The 19,688-nt window shown below is 38.6% G+C and overlaps 1 protein-coding gene across 1 annotated transcript in view; it reads right to left on the bottom strand.

Moving 5' to 3' along the window:
* Nucleotides 1-19,688, bottom strand: part of GRM7 (glutamate metabotropic receptor 7) — an 888,187-nt gene that overhangs the window by 327,989 nt on the left and 540,510 nt on the right. The window contains exon 5 of the mRNA XM_037055712.1: nucleotides 2,406-2,546. Within this exon, the coding sequence (XP_036911607.1) occupies nucleotides 2,406-2,546 (141 nt within the window). The remainder of the gene's footprint in view (nucleotides 1-2,405; nucleotides 2,547-19,688) is intronic.

A 19,688-nucleotide genomic window follows, 5' to 3' on the forward strand; every position in this document is an offset into this window, starting at 1 on the left:
TCATACTCTAAACTGACCTTTGTGTTAGGGGTCCACTTGCGGGTCTTAAGGGGGAACACACAGCAAGTGAGGTGAAGACAGCAGAACATAAACGGCACTTGAAAAAAATCACATCTGACCTTTCGGCCCACAGATAAGCCCTCTGTGGCGAGCTGGCTAGAAGAGTTTCCTTTATTGTGGGTGTAGCACCATTTCCACGAGAAAATGCAGCTTTACTATAAAGTAGCACGAATGGCATCAGGACCTGTCCAACGTAGTTTGTGTTTCTTGTAAATATGATTAAACAAATCATCAATCAACTTGATCAACTGCATGATCCCTTGGAGAGTGGCACCCCCAACGACCCATGAGCAGGATGGGTCACTGCCAAGGTTTAATCTGTATTAATGGAAATGAGGCCACCACAGGGGAAGGTAAGAAGACAAATGTCTAACTCTTAGGGTCAGGAGATCTTGGGATTGGGTGTCAAGTCAGGTTGTGCTATTCTTAAAATATTGAAGATAAAATGGCTTGTGTTAAAGGATACAAAAAGACAGGGGATTGACCTTGGGTGGAACAATCCTGACGACCACTAGCCAATCTAACCACTTTCCAGAAGCTCTACAAAATATTACATGTAAGGGAGAACAAAAAAACCGCCATCGATCATGTGGAGACTTCTAGTATACTTAGATATTCCTTGTCATATAGACAAATTATCCAGACATCAAACTAATTTCTTTAGTTTCCACTTGAAAGCTTTATATCACTTAGGTCTAGTCATCACTGAATTAATATTTCCTTTTCTCCTAACACAATAAGGACATTTCTGGAAACACTGATGCTATACACCATGGCACAGAGAATGTGGTTAATATGATTTTCTAGTTAACCTAGTTATACATTCAATTATGCATATTTATTTTGTATCACTGTTTTACTCACATTGCTGTTCATATCTTATCTTTCCTTTTTTTTTTTACAGAAAAGTTCTTGAGGAAATGCCTAAAATTAAACATCCTCACATTATTCAAGGTGTTTTTAGTATCATCTTTTACATAGATTATTCCTGATTAATAGATGATTTTGGAATGGGTGCTTAAAGAGCTATATTGTAAAGATAAACTAAACACAGGAAGTGTACCTAACATGGGTGTGTGGCTTTCCCAAGCATTCAGAATGTATTTTCGAGTTTGGTGGGACTTCAAGGTCATCATTACAAACGTTCAAGGCAACTGAAATATAGACTTGGGGAATGCAGTTTAATAGTGGGCCAGGGGATAAGCCAGTAAATCATGTCACATCCTTGCGTAATTTCTAATACTCTTAGGATAAACACCAAGTTCCACACACATCTCAACTTATTTATTCCCTTGACCATATCTCTCTACACTTGCAACCTCAGCTCACACATTCATTCTCTTCTTTTCTTTAGTCACATTATTCTGTTTTTCTTGTCCTGAAAGGTACCACAGTTTCTCCTGTTGTAAGTCCTTTGCCACGTTATTCCACCATCAAATTATAATCCGATTTGCCCTTCCCCGATCAGCCACTGTCTACTCATTCTCAAGTAGGTCTTTTGAGACAGGTTCTACCTTCAGTGAGTGAAATTTCTTGGTTATATGCTTTTATAGCCCCCAGACACTTGTTGCAGATTGTAATTATGTATTCAGAGAGAGATCGCTGGAATAATGTAGACTCTCCGCCCCCCACTATTCTCTAAGCAGCATGAAAGCAGGGTCCTTACCAGGTTGCTCCCCCTCAGATCACCAGTGCCCACTCATTGCTTCCCAGAAGGGAGTTGCTCAATAAACATTTGTGAACAAATCAATGAATGAACATGTAACTTTGCCTTCTGACTACTACTATCTAGATAAGGCATACACACATGTGTTTTTAATTTGGAATAATTATGCACAGCTACATACTGTTTTATGTTTAAGCATGTTTTAAGTAGCAGGTGAATCATTAACATTGATGTAATGAAAATCAGTTGAAACTCTCATTACTCTAAATCCAAATACGTTGTTTCCTTAATCAAATATCTCATCCATGGTAATAGTTGAACCCAGTGCTGATATGAAATTTGTTAGCCATGTTTGTCTATGTGAAAATCACTTCCTACACCCAGCTGCAGTATGAACTAATAGTTACCAGACAGAGCATTCAAAGCAGCATGATCCCTTTTGAATTCAAAGAATCAATGAGAATGTCAATTACTGCTAGATGGACAGACAGAATATGATACAATCTTGCCTGTACTTCTCTTGTCCTGTAAGACTTATGCTCCTGTTCCAGTTTCTGAACAATCTAGTAAAATTCAATTTACTTTTTCAATTTGTCTCCAGCCAAGCTTCCTTCTGTCAGTCATGCAGACATTTTAACACTGGCCATGTAGAGTAACAGGGCAATGAGAATGAAATTACCTGTGCATTTGCGATCCGTGTCTTCTTTCTTTGACCCACTAATCGTCAACTTGCAGTTGAAGTTTTCCTCCCAGTATTCCGCAAACCAGACATTTCTCCTGTTGTTTTCAAGCGTGCGGGACGTAAAATAGGCATCAAACCCTAAAGGGAGTTAAATGAAAAGGTCATTGCTTGTGGGGCCCTGCAGGAATGTTTGAAAATAGAAATACCAGCTGTGGTTTTTCTTTGTTTTAGTAGGCGGAATGCTCTTTTGTGTCAATCAAAGAAAAAAATCACTAGACGAAAAAAATATTCTAATGTTAACCTATACCTGTATCTCTAGATAACCTGTCAGGCAGATATGTGGCCCATAAATGACATTTCCACAGTGAAATCTGCATTAGAGAACTTGGGGGTGACACGGTGCTCACAACATGCCTTGCACCTCTGGTGAGATGGACAAAGCACCTATTACCATCACCATCAAAGAGAATAACTGGTAACTTCAATGCTTTCTATGGACCAGACTCTGCACTTCACATAGATTCTTTTACTTTTCTCAACAATCTATGAAGTACTTACTATTATTCCCATTTTGCTGATGAAAAACAGAGGTTTGATAAAAAGCAATGTGCCCAAGGTCAAGGATTTCACCACATTCTGCATTCCTGACCATGTGAGCTACTGACCTGTGAACATCATTATAAGAACCTTCTTTCATTTAGTAACATCCCATGTGTAACTGACTTTCTAGTCAAAGCACAATTAGATTTTTGAAGAAGCCACAGATAAACCGAGGTCAATATTACCTCAATGCTATTCACAAAGAGTTTGAGAGGAAGAGACAAATAGAAGGCCAGGTCCCCAGGAAATCGCCAACTACCTCACTAGCATAGTACAATTTTAAATATTCAAATGAAGCCACATGGTCTTGTGAGAATGAGATTGGACTCAGCATCACAAGGCCTGGGCTTGAATTCCAGCTCCCCAATCTCACTAAGTCACAGAAACATGAGCAAGTACACAGTTAACCTTTCTGGTCTTCCTTTCATCTATCTGGAAAAATAAAGATGACGTCACCTTCTTCCTCAGTTTGTTTATAACAGTGGGAAGTCTGGGAACTTACAGAATTTAAGGTCAAGACCATGGAAAAAGATGAACTTACTCTCACATTATTTAAATTATTCCAAACTTTCCTTTAATTTTAGGGCCATTAAAAAGATAGCTCCAGGGGGCAGGGATTGGGTTGAAGGGGACAAGGGGGGAGACATAGGGGAGTATCTGTAATAGTGTCAACAATAAAAAAAGAAAAAAATATATATAGTTCTAGACTCCAAACTACATGAAGAAGAATGTCAGATTAACTTAATTCACCACTACATTTTCAGTACTGAATTCATGGCCTGACATATAATAAGCCTACTATAAATAGAAAACTTGAAATAAGTAAACAAGACCATAAAAAAGGAAATAAAAAAAGACCTATAAAATAAAGGAGATGATATATCATTTTAGAGAAAATAAAAAATATTTTATAACTCTTAGGTCATTTTCCAGGCTGCCATCAGGACATGATAGGACATAATGATGTCTTGACCAGATACCCAGCCAACTGTCCTTTTACAGCCACCACATTCCCCACTTCAGGAGTAACCCGGCTGCTGCATCTGATCTCATTCTGATATCAATACTGATTCATTAATCTATCTGGCTTGAAGCCCTCCCCCCATGTCACTCTTCCCCCACACCCCTGCCTCCAGATGATTATTAAGTAGTATAACATAATACTCTCAAATAAAGGGGAATTCTTTGGAAAATATGAGTCCTCTGTTTCCAAGATCACTAGATATATGCACTTGTTCGTGTAAATGCATACACACATTTACCCATAATTACTGGTGGCCAACTTCCATTTTCCTCATCTTTGCTTTGTGCACAGGGTGGGAACAGATTAAGCAAGGGTGGTGGGCTGTGTATACATGGCCCCGGTGGACCATCCACCTGGGCTTTCTGCCTTTGTACAACCCTCTTTTATGCCCTGCTTTCTTATCATGGGACATTGCAGGGTGTCACACAAGCAGAGTCTGGGAAACCTGTGCCTCTGTGGCTTGTTCTTACAGAATTCTACTTGCAAACCAGCTGCTGCGATCTGTGAGTCTTGACTGTGGAAAGGTCATGTGGAAAGAGAGGAGTCCAGCCAGACCCCAACCCTCTCAGCAAAGCCTTCTGGCCCATTCCAGCCCCACTCCCCACTCCCAGCCAATTACATAGAAGAAGCACTTAGCTAAGACCAGCCAAGTTGCAGAACTTTGAGAATCTATCTTTTAAGTCATGACATTTGAGGTAGTTTGGTATGCAGCCCTGGACAACGGAAACACTCCTTCATTATCTCAGCACTCCAAGCCCCTCTCTATGCAATGCCCAAATAGCAGCACAATCTTAAGGAACAAGAGTCCACAATAAAACATAAAGAGGCTTCAGAAACAAACTTTTTGGTTACATGCCACAGGCCTGAACCCTAGCCAGACTCAGCATAGGAACACTTTAAAGTGGCTCAAATGTTAGCCTTGAGACACACATTCACCAACCTGGAAGAAAATATCTTTAGAGGAAACCTCATTGTTTAAAAAGTCTGTCACTTCAAAATGCCTCTCTTCAGCCTGTGTCTGCTGATACCCAGGAGGTTATGATGAAGGAAAGCCCAGTTTGTGGTTCACATGGAAGTAGGTGACTGTGAAACATTTAAAAGAGCAAAGGAAGGGAAAGCAGCAGTCACTTCCACTTCCCTCTGTTCTACATGAGAACCAACAGATTTTTGGAAAGAAAGTGTGCACCACAGAGGCTGGCTGTGTGAACAGGGACAGGAAGTAGATGAGGGCAGGTTTTCTCAGCCCAGATCTTTGTCCTTGTCACTCACATGTCTGACTGGCTCAGCTTTTTCCACCTCCTCCTTATAGTAGGCCTGCTGGCCACCCTCACGTAGGCTGAGTACTGCTCTTGCTTCCCAAAAGCATTTATATATGAATTTCCTGGAGCTCGCATAAGATGCAGATTTTAATTCAGAAGACATGAGGTAGAAACCAAAGATGCTGCACTTTTAATAAGCCCCAGGTGATGTTTATACTGCCCATACTTTGAGAAACAGGGCTCAAGAGCAGGGGTCCCTGACTTCCAGGTGATAGAGGCACCAGCATGGGCCTGTTAGGAACCAGGCCTCATAGCAGGAGGCGAGCTTGAATGTAATGTGCTTGAATCATCCCCAGACTACCCACTTCCACCCAGGTACTTAGAAAAACTGTCTTCCAGAAAATGCCCCTGATGCCAGAAAGGTTGGGGACCACAGCTGTAGAGCAAATCCTGAACTTCGTCAGGTGGGAGTTGAGTAATTCCAGTCCAAATGGTTAGATATCAATGTTATCACCCTCTCAACCTCAAGCATTCCCTTGGTTCAGATGAGAGAGTCTTCACTTTGCTTTTGTAGTTAAGACTTTTGCTTAGTACCTTGCTCAGTATGGCAGGAGCTGTACCTTGCCATCCTGGATCCTGTAGTAGAGCATGGTAAAGCATGCTGTTGCCTGTTGATGAATTTGGCGGGGCGGGGGGCGGTGGTGGTGGTGGTACTTGCTCTATATTCCCCATTGCAGCCTCAAAGACTGCTTCCCTCACCTGTGTTTCCTGCTATTTTCTATGGGCTCTTGCTCTGGAATTTCAGTCTTTGTACTGTGTCTTAGTGTTTCTAAGAAGGTAACCTGATATACCCCTGTGTCTTTACCACCTCCTCTGAGGTCCATGGCCTCGAAGGGAAAATTCAGGGCTCTCAGCCATCTACCAACACAGCATACAGGTATACCTCATTTTATTGCTCTGCACTTTACTGAAATTCATAATTGTAACTTTTTTTTACAAATCAGAGGCAAGATCCTCTGCCAATGAAAAGGTTACAACTTGCTCTATTATGACATTGATTTACAATGGGGGTCTGGGACCAAACCCCTGATATCTCCCAGGTATGTCTATACATTTGCTTTGGGATATTTTGCTAGAGGCTAGAACCGCAGGCTTGTATGAGAGCGGCACTTTCCGTGGTTAGGGAAGTGACATAGTGTAGTGTTGAACATAGACATAGTCATGAAACATGGGTTCGAACCCTGTATGACGGGTCTGTCAAACTCATTTATTCTGGGGGCCACATCAGCCTCGTGATTGTCTTCAAAGGGCCAAATGTAATTTTAGGACTGTGCAAATGTAATTACTCCCTAACTGGGGGTAAGAAACTTGGCACTGCCACCAGGTAGAAACAAGGTGCTGGGCCAGATTAAACAAGGTGGAGGGCTGGATTCGGCCTGCGGGCCTTGTGTTTGCCACCTGTGCTGTATGACTTTGAGTAGATTACTCAGCTATTGTGTGTCTCAGTTTTCTCATCTGTGAAATGGTGTTAGTAGTAATAACTACCTCATAGGATTGTTATCAAGATTAAATTAGTTATTATTTGTTAAGTACTTAGCATTGTGCCTGATATAAAGTAATATTAACTGTGGTTGTTCAGTGAACATGCTCACCCATGAAATATTTACTGAGCATCTACTCTGTGGTAGGCGCGCTTATCTGCACTTAAATATTTTGGGACTGAAACATACCTGGCCCGTCATGGGATTTATAGTCATCCCGGTGGGAAATATAGATTTTAAAAAATTATATTTGAATATAGAATTATAGCTGTGATGATTTCCATGAAGGACGGATATATGATGTTTTGGAAGCTCACATAAAGAGAGATAACTGATTTGGGACATGAGAGAGAGCTTCCTGGAGAGACTAGATACATAGGTTAAAAAAGGAAGACATAGGTTTTACTGAGGGAGGGGGTGGGCAGAGATTACACATTTATTCAGATGGAATAGCATGCGGTATGCCTCAGGAATGTTGAAGTCACTCTATCATTACAAATTTTTCCAGGGAAACTAGGCCTTAAAATCGGCAAATATGAATGGACCATTTTCTATGTATATAAAATCTATTATTGCTACTAAAATTCTAATAAATGGCATAAACCTTTATCCAGTGAATGAATAAATATATAAAAAAGTTCATCTCCAAATAGTTGTCAAAAATTCTGATGTCATCCAGATTTTGATTTGATTGCATAAAAATTTGCACCAATATTTACAATTACAAAAAGAATAAGCATGTTGGATACATTTTTTCATTCAGCACCACACAAATCCTAGGAAACAGGCACTAATCTTATGTGTCTTAATCAGCAGACACACTTTAGAAGTAGAAACTAAGGCTCAGAGAGGAATTTGAGCCCAGGTCTCCCAATGCCAGGCCCTGGTTTTTGACTTCCACATCACGGAGCAGTGATTGACACTTTTTGGTGAGTATCACAATCATCTAGAGAGCTGACAAAGAATATGAAGACCATGCCTGTGGATGTGATAGCCCTGGGTCTTCCCCCACCAACCTCAAGTTCCCCAGGAGATTCTCGTATCCAACACAGATCGCAAACCAAAACTCCAGGACACTGCTGCAGCCCACTGGTCATGCCACCTACTCTCTCTATTAAAGGCCTTATCACCAAACTACTACATCAGCCATCAATTCCACCAGGTAACTGGGTGGTTCAGTAGGTGGCAGAGCAAAGCATTTAAAGCATACCCCAGGTTGTTGTGTTTCACTTTTCTGAGCTTCACAGATATTATGTCTCAGTGTTTTAAGACCCTCCACCAGCAAAATGACTATGGCTTGCTTTATTGTAATACTCTATTGTGGCAGCCTGGAACTGAACCCTCAATATCTCGGAGGTCTACCAGCACATGGTAGGTATTGGAATGGGTGAGTCAATCGAAATAGTAAAACTGGATACATGGGCTGACCATGCTGCAGCAAAAGCCAGTCTCAGAAAGCAGCTCTCAGATAATTAAAAGGAGCAGCAGCACAGGTCAAATAGATGGTATTCAGTTTAGTGAATCTGTGCTGATTTGCCTCAGCTGAATCACATTTCTTTCAGGACCTAATAATGTGTTTACTTCGTTTTAGCGGGGCTATGGCAAAAGGTAAATTAATTCTTATTGGTTCTCTCCCCTCATTTTCATTAATAAAGAATAAAATTGTCCATGAGATATTTAAGTNTGAGTCAATCAAAATAGTAAAACTGGATACATGGGCTGACCATGCTGCAGCAAAAGCCAATCTCAGAAAGCAGCTCTCAAATAATTAAAAGGAGCAGCAGCACAGGTCAAATAGATGGTATTCAGTTTAGTGAATCTGTGCTGATTTGCCTCAGCTGAATCACATTTCTTTCAGGACCTAATAATGTGTTTACTTCGTTTTAGCGGGGCTATGGCAAAAGGTAAATTAATTCTTATTGGTTCTCTCCCCTCATTTTCATTCATAAAGAATAAAATTGTCCATGAGATATTTAAGTTTTCAAAAGAGACTGCTGTCGCCATACAGTCCCAATGCCTCAGAATGTACTTGACAACCTTTGGGTTTAGGCAAACACTGATTTATTTATTAGTAGATACTGAGCTTCCGATACAAGCTGGTCCAAACTTTCCCTCTGGCTTCAGCCACTAACCCATCACTCTTGATGTGTCATTACAGTTCCTGCAGCTTAAAGATTTTACCTACCTTTTTAAGGAGTAGGTGATTTAATACAAGGTGTACAGTCACCAAGGTGCAACAGAAATAGAAACAAAAATTAGAATAACTGTAATAATCTAATCTAATGCGTGTGTGTATGTATCACAGTGAACTGAAACTTTTTCTCATTCCACTGGAGCTCAGAAAAAAAGCAATCTGGATATACAATAAAGATATTAGTGAAATTGTCAGAGTTTTTTGATGTTACCCAAGGCATCAAGACTAGGATTTCAGCTCACAGGAAACAGAATTAGATTTATGTTAAAAGAGAGAAAGATCATTCTTTTATGTGGAGCAGGTGAAATTCTTATAATAAAATTGTTCCTTATTTGGAGGAGATTATTTTAATTTGAGAAACTAATCTCCAGGTGGCTTTGAAGCAAATGTTCCATTGGTTATATGTTATGTAACATTCCTATAATTTTGGAAGTAAACTTAGAACAACATAGAAATAACAATCGGGGCTTTAGCTGACATTATGTCTATACTTCTCTAGTTCTTTCCTCTTTTAACTGGGGTGCTGCCCTTAAACAACCCCTGAAATCTGTGGCTGAGACAAGAGCATGAAAATTCATAGACGTGTAGCTCCTTCTGGGCAGAGCATTTGGGAGGTGATCTTTCCTGCCGAAGGAATAATGCTGTCACAAGTGTGCGGTACAAAAGGAAAGCCATCAGATCGTTGAAAGGGGGTCAGTTGCCTGGATGGCCAGTGGGAAGGGAGACCGACAGATGCTAATGTGTCTTCACATGGTATCAGAAAATAAGCAGTAGACCTGAACACTTCTTTACCCACACAAGTCACACACTGAAGGTCAGAACACCCCCGCCAGCCTAAATGTCAGGGAGTACCCCAGGCTCACTTGTCACTAGTCCACAAAAGGCAGGCTCTTAGCTCTTCCCAGTCTGCTCCTGACTCAGGGGGATGCACTCATTTCAGAAACACATAGCTCCTGGCACATCTCATGGATACAATACTAACAGAATAGATGAATAAATCAGTGAATAAAAGGAAGAAGAGAAAAGACAGACAAGGAGAGAGGGAAAAGAGAGAGAGGGAATGTGAGAATAGAGAAAGGGAGAAGGAGAGAGGGGGAAGGAGAGAGGGAGAAGAGTAGGAACAGATAGGAAAAGGAAATGAAGGAAAGGCAAAGGGAGGAGGGAAAGGATAGGGAGAGAAAGGGAGACAGAAACATCAGTCAGGTGAGGAAGCAGGGGAATTTACACTCCCTGCGACTAAGATCATGTATCAGAACAGCAATTTTTAAAAAGAGATCTGTATTTGTTTTATGCCCTTTTCTATGTCTGTGACATAAGTCATTCATACTAGGTTGAACTGTGGCCCTTGAAAAATATGTCCATGTCTTAATCCTCTGAACTTTTGACTGTGACCTTATTTGGAATACATTTGGATATTGAACGACATCAAATTATTACACTCCAAATTTAATCAAGTTCAGGATTCTTAAATGAGATCATCCTGGATTACCTGCAAGGGCCCTAAATCTAATGGCAAGTATCTTGCCCTGGCTGGTGTAGCTCAGTGGATTGAGCGCGGGCCTGCGAACCACACGATCGTGGTTTGATTCCCAGTCAGGGCACATGCCTGGGTTGCAGGCCAGTTCCTGGCAGGGGACTCACAAGATGCAACCATACATTGATACTTCTCTCCTTCCCTTCCCCTCTAAAGATAAATAAATAAAATCTTTAAAAAAACCTTCAATGGCCCTGGCTGGTGTAGCTCAGTGGATTGAGCGCAAACCTGCAAACCACACAATCGAGGTTCGATTCCTAGTCAGGGCACATGCCTAGGTTGCAGGCCAGTTCCCGTCTCCTGGTGGGGGACGCATGAGAGGCAACCATACATTAATCTCTCTCTCTCTCTCTCTCCCTTCCCCTCTAAGATAAATAAATAAAAATCTTTAAAAAACCCTTTAATGGCAAGTATCTTTATAAGACACACAGAGAAGAAACCATGGAGAAGGTCATATGAGTATAGAAGCAGAGACAGGACTGATGCACCCATAAGCCAAGGACACTTGGAACCACGAGAAGAGGCAAAGAAGGGTCCTCCCCCAGAGCCTTCAGAGGAAGCATGGCCCTGCTGACACCTTGATTTGGTGCTTCTAGCTTCTAGAGCTGTAAAATAATTTCTATTGCTTTAAGCCTCTGAATTTATGGTTATCTGCTATGGTAAATCTAGGAAACTAATACAACCCTAACAAGCAAAATAAATACTGTGGTAGTATAACATTCTGCAGCTTCTGTCTGGTCTGAAGGACATTTCCTCTCCGATGTTGCAAATTGATGGCTTGGGGAACATGTTTCACCTACGGAACTGTCCTTTCTATTTTGTCCCAGGCTATTTTTAAAACCAATTTAAAAACCAGAAGACTTCACTTTTAAGTCCAGATTTCTGGCTTTACATACTTGCAATGTTAGAAGACCTGGTACCATGGACCCTATTCTTGCGTAACAGCTATCAGCAGGAGCTGAGGAGCAGCTTTTCCCTCCCAGGGGCCTGCCCGCTTCTGCCCGCAGTATTTCTCCACCACCTCTGATGGTTCGAACATTTGTAAGACATGCGTGGTTGGCATAGTCAGCAGTGAGCTCTCTCTTACTTTAATTCACCTTTGCTGAAACTCCATTGAAATGAGAAATGCTGTCTTGGGCCCCTGAAAACATATTCTTGAAAAAGTTACTAAAACATAGCAGAGTTGGGAAAGCAGTAGAAAATAAAATGGACAGGTGAATCATCTACCTTCATATACATAAACAAAATCACTTTAAAAATGTAGTGAAAAGGATCACAATTAAAATAGCTACCAAGAAATACTTATGCAAGAATAAATGTGTCTTTCCATTGAGTCAGATTGACTTTTGTCCTTAAGTAGGATTTTAAGACTTTCCTTATGTCCCCTCTCTTGAAGCTAATTTGCAAATTTCATGGCATTTTAATAAAAATATGAATTGATTTCCCTTAGAGCTAGATGTGTTGCTTTTAAAACTCATATAAAAGATTGAGAACTAGTGTAACTCTGAAAAAGAAAAACAAGGATGCAGCATGTTTGGGGCTATTGAGGAAGGGAGGTGAGGAAGACGAAGGCACACCCTACCAGGTATGTTATAGTAACAACATGGCAAATTCCCCAGAATTAAAAACAAATAGTCCTGACACAGAATAAGGAGATCAATGACCATTGGAATAAAACAGAAAGTCCAGTACACATAGGAATTTCATGTCATAGAGAATAAAGGCAGCATTTCAAATCACTAGGGATACGCTACCCTTTTAATAAAAATGTAACAGACAGCAATCAGATGGATGGTTTGTTGATTTGCAAACTTAGGTATTCTCTAGATGAAATCTGAAACTGTTCTGGTACACAGAGAGCCTGGAGAGACCCGAGAAAGAGTTAGATTGGTAGGTGGCAGATTTATTCAGGGAAATTACTTACTAGGATTGTCTTGGGTGCTTCAAGACAAGTAGACCTGGGCATGTGCCTACAGAAATCTTAAAAGTTTATAGAGGTCTTAACTGGGTTCAGTCGTGTATTCAGTCCAGATGGTCTCAATGACACCTTTCTCTCTCAGGGCGGCTTCCTGGAAAATGGCTCCCACTGTGGGAACTGTGTACACAGTCCACACTCCAAGGACAGGGGAGCAGAGAAGGACCCTCTGATTGCCTGAGCTCAGCTTGATGGTCAACTAGAATTCACACCTTAGTGATGCTCTCCTCTAACATAATTAAATAATGATCAAATTGGATCCTGGTTAAAAATTTAACTTTGCATTAGTCCACCAGAATATATGAGAAACATTACACTGACTTAACCAGAGTAAGTGAATTTGGGATTTCCAGTCTTTGCAAGGGAATGAATTTTACACATTTATAGGACCTGGGGGCCCTTCACTCTTGGATTGGGGCCACCTGCTGCAGGATGTCTGCAGTGGGGTCCAGTCCCACATGGCATGTATGTCTCCTGATACCCTGTGCACATGGCCCTACCTGCACTTCAGTTCCTTGTCCGTGGGCAGTCAGTTCCTTGTCTGCCTCAGTCAAGGAAACTACGTTCCTGGAGGTCAGAGACCATGCCCTACTCCTCTTTGCCCTCCCCTAATTCAAAACTCCATAAACATTTATTGAAGAAAATTCACATTGTTGACAAATAAATTAGTTTGGCAAGAAGATCATTACCGATCTAATGGGATAAATCTAGACTCTTGGATGCACCCACACATTTGCTGGGTATGTAGTAATATTGATGAGAGTGAGGGAAACCAGCCATTATTTTTGAGAAAACAAATAAGAATTATTGCAATGGAAATGATCCCACAAAGAATGAAAATCTCATGGGAAATTTTATGGATGAGGTAGATGGAATAATGTTTGCAATATTTTTCCCCAAAATGCTTCCAAAGGGATGTTGCCTATTATATAATGCTAGGATGTCTGCCATTTTTTTCATTCCTTTAAATTGCCTGGGAAACAGAAGGACATTTTATGTAATCTGAACATACTTATATGGAAATGAATATGGGTATAAACAGTATATATTACATTGTTAGTTTAATAGTCGAAAGGTTAAAAGCAGGCTCTAAAACTAGAATTCTATGGTTCAATTTCTGGCTTTGCTATTTGTTAACTACATGATCTTGAGCAAAGGACCTAATCAGTCCAAGTTTATCAATCTATAAAGTGAGGATGATAATAATATAGTATCTCCCCCACAAGATTGTTATGAAGCTTCCATGGGAGAACATATGCAGTGTTTAGGACCATGCATAGCACACAGTAATATTAACTAAATTAAAAGAAAATTAACACAGACACACATGACGGGTGAGAAAAAAGAGAGAAAGAGGGAACAAGATGAGGAAATTTAGGAAACTTCAAACACTAGGTACTATACATGATACGTTCAACTATCAAGATCCTAAGTTTGGAATCAGATGGACCTGAGTGTGAATCCTGGCTCTGCCAACTATTAATTATACTAGGTTTAATTTATTTAATTATACTAGGTTGACCATCTAGGTTTCCATTGTTGTGTTTTTTAATTGATCTATATATGTGCTTGCTTATTCAATTTGCATTCATTCATTCTCTTATTCCATCTATAAAATGAGGATAATAATACCTACCTTACAGATAGATGTAAAGATTTAAAATATAAAGGCTGCCCAACTAGCATCTTAAAGTTGCTGAATAGATACAGGTTCCTTTCATCTTGTTAATGTACATAGTTTTAGTATTAGTACCAGATGCTAGAAAGCAATCGCCTTCCATCCTCGAAAGACCCCTGCCCTCAATTGTTTTTCTATACCATGTGCAGCCATGTAAGCCTAGTAGCCTGAATCTATGTGGATCTGTAGCAGCTCAGGATGCAGAGTCAGTAGAGATGAAGGATAGAATGCCAGCCCTCTAGCGGATGCTTTAGGGGTTGAGACTTGAAGGGCCCATTTCCCTTGAGGCCACAGGATGCTTCTACAGAATATGGAAGAGGGGATGGATCAGGTGTGGTGGAAGGCTCCTGCTCTCCTTCCTTCTACCCTGCCCTCAGTATGGTGCTCAATGTGTGCTCTGACTTAGCTGGCTAAATGTTCTGTACAGAACCTTGGTAAAGAGCCTGACTCAGTGGCACCAATCACTTATATAGGTTACAGCATCATCTTGGGTTTGGGATTCTATTGTCATTACTGTAATTTTTTGCCTCCCCCCTCATACACTTCTCTTCCCTTCCCCTTCCTCCATCCATACTACATTATTTTCAAGATATTACAAATTCGTGTCATTTTTATTTCTTCCCCAATAACCATGAATATAAGAACAGGGATGCTACATTTATTCAATCTTGACTGTGACAATATTATCATTATGTATCAAAAGTTATCAAATAGGTGCAAACTCTTTGAACTAGCAATTTTACTTCAAGGTACTTATCCTATGAAATAAGCATATGCATTTCATTTTTTCATTGCTTTTAGAGAGAAAGGAAGGGAGAGAAGAAAAGAGAGAGAAACATCAATGTGATAGAGAAACATCAATGTGAGAGAGAAACATTGACTGGCTGTCCCAAGTGCAGGTGCCCCAACCAGGGATCAAACCCACAATCCAGACACACGCCCTGATTGGGGTTGAAGTTGTAAATTTTTGGTTATAGGATGGGACTCCAACCAACAGACACACCAGCCAGGGAGTTTTTAAGAAAAGATACATAAAGTACTAAACAATTAACTTTATTAGACAAGGTAATAGCATGGAGATTATGTAAATAATGTGTTCTCATCAGTTAAAAATACTTTCTGAAATATTTTAGGTGAGAAGATATACCGTATTTTGCTGTATATAATGTGCATCCCCATTTTGGGCCCAAACTTTCAGGAAAAAAACCTTTCATTTTAATTTTACAATTCAATTTTTTATTTTATTTATATTTAGAAACAAAACCAATTATCATATTCTAGGGTATCATTTTGCATATGGATATCATTATTGCTTTCTAGTTACTTTTTTAACATATAAACATGAGTAAAAGAATTAGAAATATTTATATAGGTCTGGAATTAGCACTACTGACATATAGGGTACATCCTTATTTTTCCCTCAAAATTTTAGTAACAAGTACACATTATACACAGAAAAATCTGGTAATGCCTGAGATTTTATCTGAAATGTCTCTTTACAATAAAAGTTCAAAGGGGATAGATAAAACATGATTAGCAAAATATTTATGGCATTTGAAGCAAGATTATCAGTTTGCAGAAGTTGATTGTACAATTCACTCTACTTATATGTATGTTTAATAATTTCTATAAAAAGATTAAAAAAGATATTTTAAAAGTAGTTATGAAGATGATGATTAGAGCACTTTTCATAACAAGAAACATTTAGAACCATCACAATTTCTCAAAACAGATTATTAAATAATATTTTTATGCTGCAAGAGTATGCAGTCATCAGAATTTGACAGACAAAAAATTACAGTTTTTAACAGCATATTCTAGGAACTGGGAATTCATGTTAGTATGTTATATTGAAAAAGTTAAAAATACTTTGATAGTATGACTATTTTATATGTTATACATAAATACATATAAAGTATAGTTATATATGTATTTATGAAAGTTACATATTTAAATATATAACTATATTTTCAAAAAGTTTTATATTTTATATATATTAAATATTATATACTATATATTTACTATATATAAAATTAATTATAAATACTATTGCTCATCAAATATCAATAATGGGTTATTACTGAAAGGTCAATGATACTTATTTTACTTTTAGCTCATCCATGTTATCTGATTCTTTACTATAGTTATATATAACATAAATATAAAGCAAAGCACAAAAAGTTAAGTATAAAAAATATGTTTGTAATATATAAAATATATACCACCAAAATATGTGTCCATTCTATATAATATTCAGTTGCTTGCATGTAGTAAAATATTGTAGAAGTATCCTCCAGATAAGTTAATTCCTATTTTCATGCATAGCAAATTTTCACAAATGTAATCTATAAATCTCTCATTTATGACTTTATCAAGACTAGATACAATAAGCATAGTCATGTCACCACTCCCTCCATCTACAACCATGACAGACATCACCAATCAACCTTGGTAATTAGTCTGAAGGAGACTAGTCTCCAGTTTCTGTGCAGCTGAGTGCTTGAGGCATTTTCTAAGATAAAAGTCAAATGCCATCCTTGACATGATTGCATCTTTTCAACAAATTGTTCCTGGGAAGTTATTATATATCACATACTATTCTCAGGTATGGAAACTTAATTTATAATATTACAATGTAATAGTTAATGGGTAACTACTATGCCTGAAGCTTTTGCCTAAATGCTTGGTGTGGATTTTATATATTGGACATAAAAAAAAACTGATCTCTACTTTCAAAGAATCTTAGTTCTATAATATCTCTGGGAAGATATGAATGACAGACATATGGTGTTTTTGTTTATTGTAATCTGCTCAGTATTTTTATTAAAGAAATGTGATAGATTGTAGAAACGGTATTTATAGGAAACCAAAAATAGTAGAGTATGTTGCAAAATTTGTTTACGGACTGAACAGTGGCTTTAGCTTAATCTTATTGTTTGCATTATACAGATTTTTTTCTGTAGAACTTTAAGGTTTAGAATTTTTTATCATTTTCTTCTGATCCACCAAAAGGCTTCTGGTGGGAGAAAAAGTCTAAGTCGAAATGGGGTATACCCTCAAGTGCATGGCACACATGTGCACACACATGTGCACATGTACACATGTGCGCACACCCCCCAACATGTACTATGGGACCCCGACTGCCAGCAGTGTTAGAGCCTACCTTGTGAAGATTCTAGTTACATAGAAGGCCTACCTTAGGAGATTCCAGGACAGTTTCTTCTTTATCTTTGTTTCTTTAAAGACCCGGCCTTCAATAATCAGTCATCTACCAGAGTTTCTCTTCTATGTCTCACGAACTCTGAGACCCTCTCTATCACTTTCTCAGCATCCAGGAAGAAACAGAACAGTAAGCACCCAGATGGGCTACAGGCCCATTACCTAGCCAGAGAAGGTCATGTGAAGTCCAAAGCAATCATAGAGAATCTGGCAGCTGAGATCTGCTTCTCACAGAGAGGGCCTTTAGGCAAGACGCCTGCAGCCACAGATCCCCAGGACTGTGCTGTAACAATCCACAAACACTGGTATGTGTTTCTCCTCCTAGAAACACTTCCTCAGCTCTAAAGGTGGTATTTTTAGAATATCTACAGCTAGAACAGTAGTTTATAGCCATGGCTACCCGATGGAATTATGTATAAAACTTTTTAAAAAGTATATCTATACCTAGACTCCAAGCCAGACTGATGGGCCTGGGCATCAGTATTTTTAACTTTCCAGGTGGCTCTGATGCACAATCTGGGTTGACAACACCCACTCTAGAATATCATGCAATTTAATACTCCTTTGTCCATTTTAAACACAGTCCCAAAGAGTTACTAGGTACTAAAACACAGATGACAAGGTCCCTGAACTTGAACATATTCATTCTTGCTATATATCATGATTACTTAGATAATGTGAAATGTTTAAATGTCATCTGAAACATAAAATTAAAATTGAAGTATGTGCCATAATTGATTGCAACTCAGTGCCATTCTTTGAAAATTGCCATTCAATATATGAAAGCCTTCCAAAATTTTAATTAATAGTGTTCTGCTAGATATAAAGCATACATGTGTTTATTCAGCCTTGCCATCCTAATGAATGTAAGGTCAGAGTTATGTTTCCATAGTAAATATTGTAAACATTCATCATACATAAGGTTTTTGTGCAGAAATGTCTAAAATTTTTTGAATCATATTAAATTATAATAATTACATTCATGTGTGCATATAATTTTCCAACAATCATAATCTTACAAAATAATGATTTTAACCCATAGAAAGTATTGAACTATTCAACAAATGGAACGTACAATTTTTCCAGGCAACAACAGAAAAAAACAGACAAACTTGTCGGAGAATTATTCCGCTTTGTGGAAGCTTCACATCTTATTTTTAATAACTGTGCAAGAACCACGTTGCCTGGTTACCATCTCATTTTGTACTCTGATCTAAAAATGTCTCAGCAGCCAGAAGTTCTGAGTGTGTTCAAAGCCTAAACTTATATAATCAAACATCTATAACAATCTAGAAGGAATTTTACCAAAATGATATTTCATTTTCTTTCTAATCACAGAATTAGCCATAGCCTAAAGATTGGGTGGGGAAAAATCACCTAAATTTTGGATGGAAAGATTTTTCTTATGCACTATGAGAAAAAACAAAAGGCTAAGGAAAGAAAGGAAAAGAAAAAGAAAATTTGTACAACAATTCCAGTGTTTCAAGTGTACAATAATTTACTATTTGAATTTCCATAGAAATAGGAACAAAAAAGAAAAAGCTTTATGGAGACAAAGAAAAGCTTAAGCTCATATTTAAAATGTCATGTGATAATTTCATGACACAGGTCACTTTCATTTTGTGGTATTTTTTACGTTTTAGTAAAACTCTCCCAATATCTTGGCTTTTTGATCCATATTCCAGCAAATCCTAATACAATACTGTTTTGATGCATGTTATTTCTCTGGGTATTATTTGGCATATTTAATGAAGACATCATACTTTCAGAAATGTAAAAACAGATGAAAATAGATGTCCCAGGTAAATAAATGTTTTGTGTGAATATCAAGTGCAGGAAGCAAATTCAGACCATTTTATTCTTTCATCACTTAAGTTACAAAGATATTTTTGAAGTAGACACCTGATTAGGTGCTATAAGAGGAAAGGTTATTTGTTCTGAATTGTTCTTCTCTTCCACTTTTGGGCAACTATAGCCTATTTTCTAGGAATGTACCTATACATTTATACGGTTGTACTAGGTGTTGATCGACTGAGTTAGAGGTAAGCAACCAACCCAACTTGGGGCAATCAAATTCCCTTCTGTGAGAACCTGAAATTGGATAAAATAAAATTCCAGTCTCCACCCAGACTGCTTACATTAATGGTAAAGTTATAAATTCAGGAGCTCCTGATGTAAGCCGTGTAGACTGGGGAGTAGAAAACATCACTTTGCATTGGGAGAGATGAATGAGTCGATCAGAGGCCAAGAGAGAAG

Source organism: Sturnira hondurensis, unplaced genomic scaffold, assembly GCF_014824575.4.
Source record: "Sturnira hondurensis isolate 20B ecotype Veracruz unplaced genomic scaffold, ASM1482457v3 Scaffold0008723, whole genome shotgun sequence".
Lineage (NCBI taxonomy): Eukaryota > Metazoa > Chordata > Mammalia > Chiroptera > Phyllostomidae > Sturnira > Sturnira hondurensis.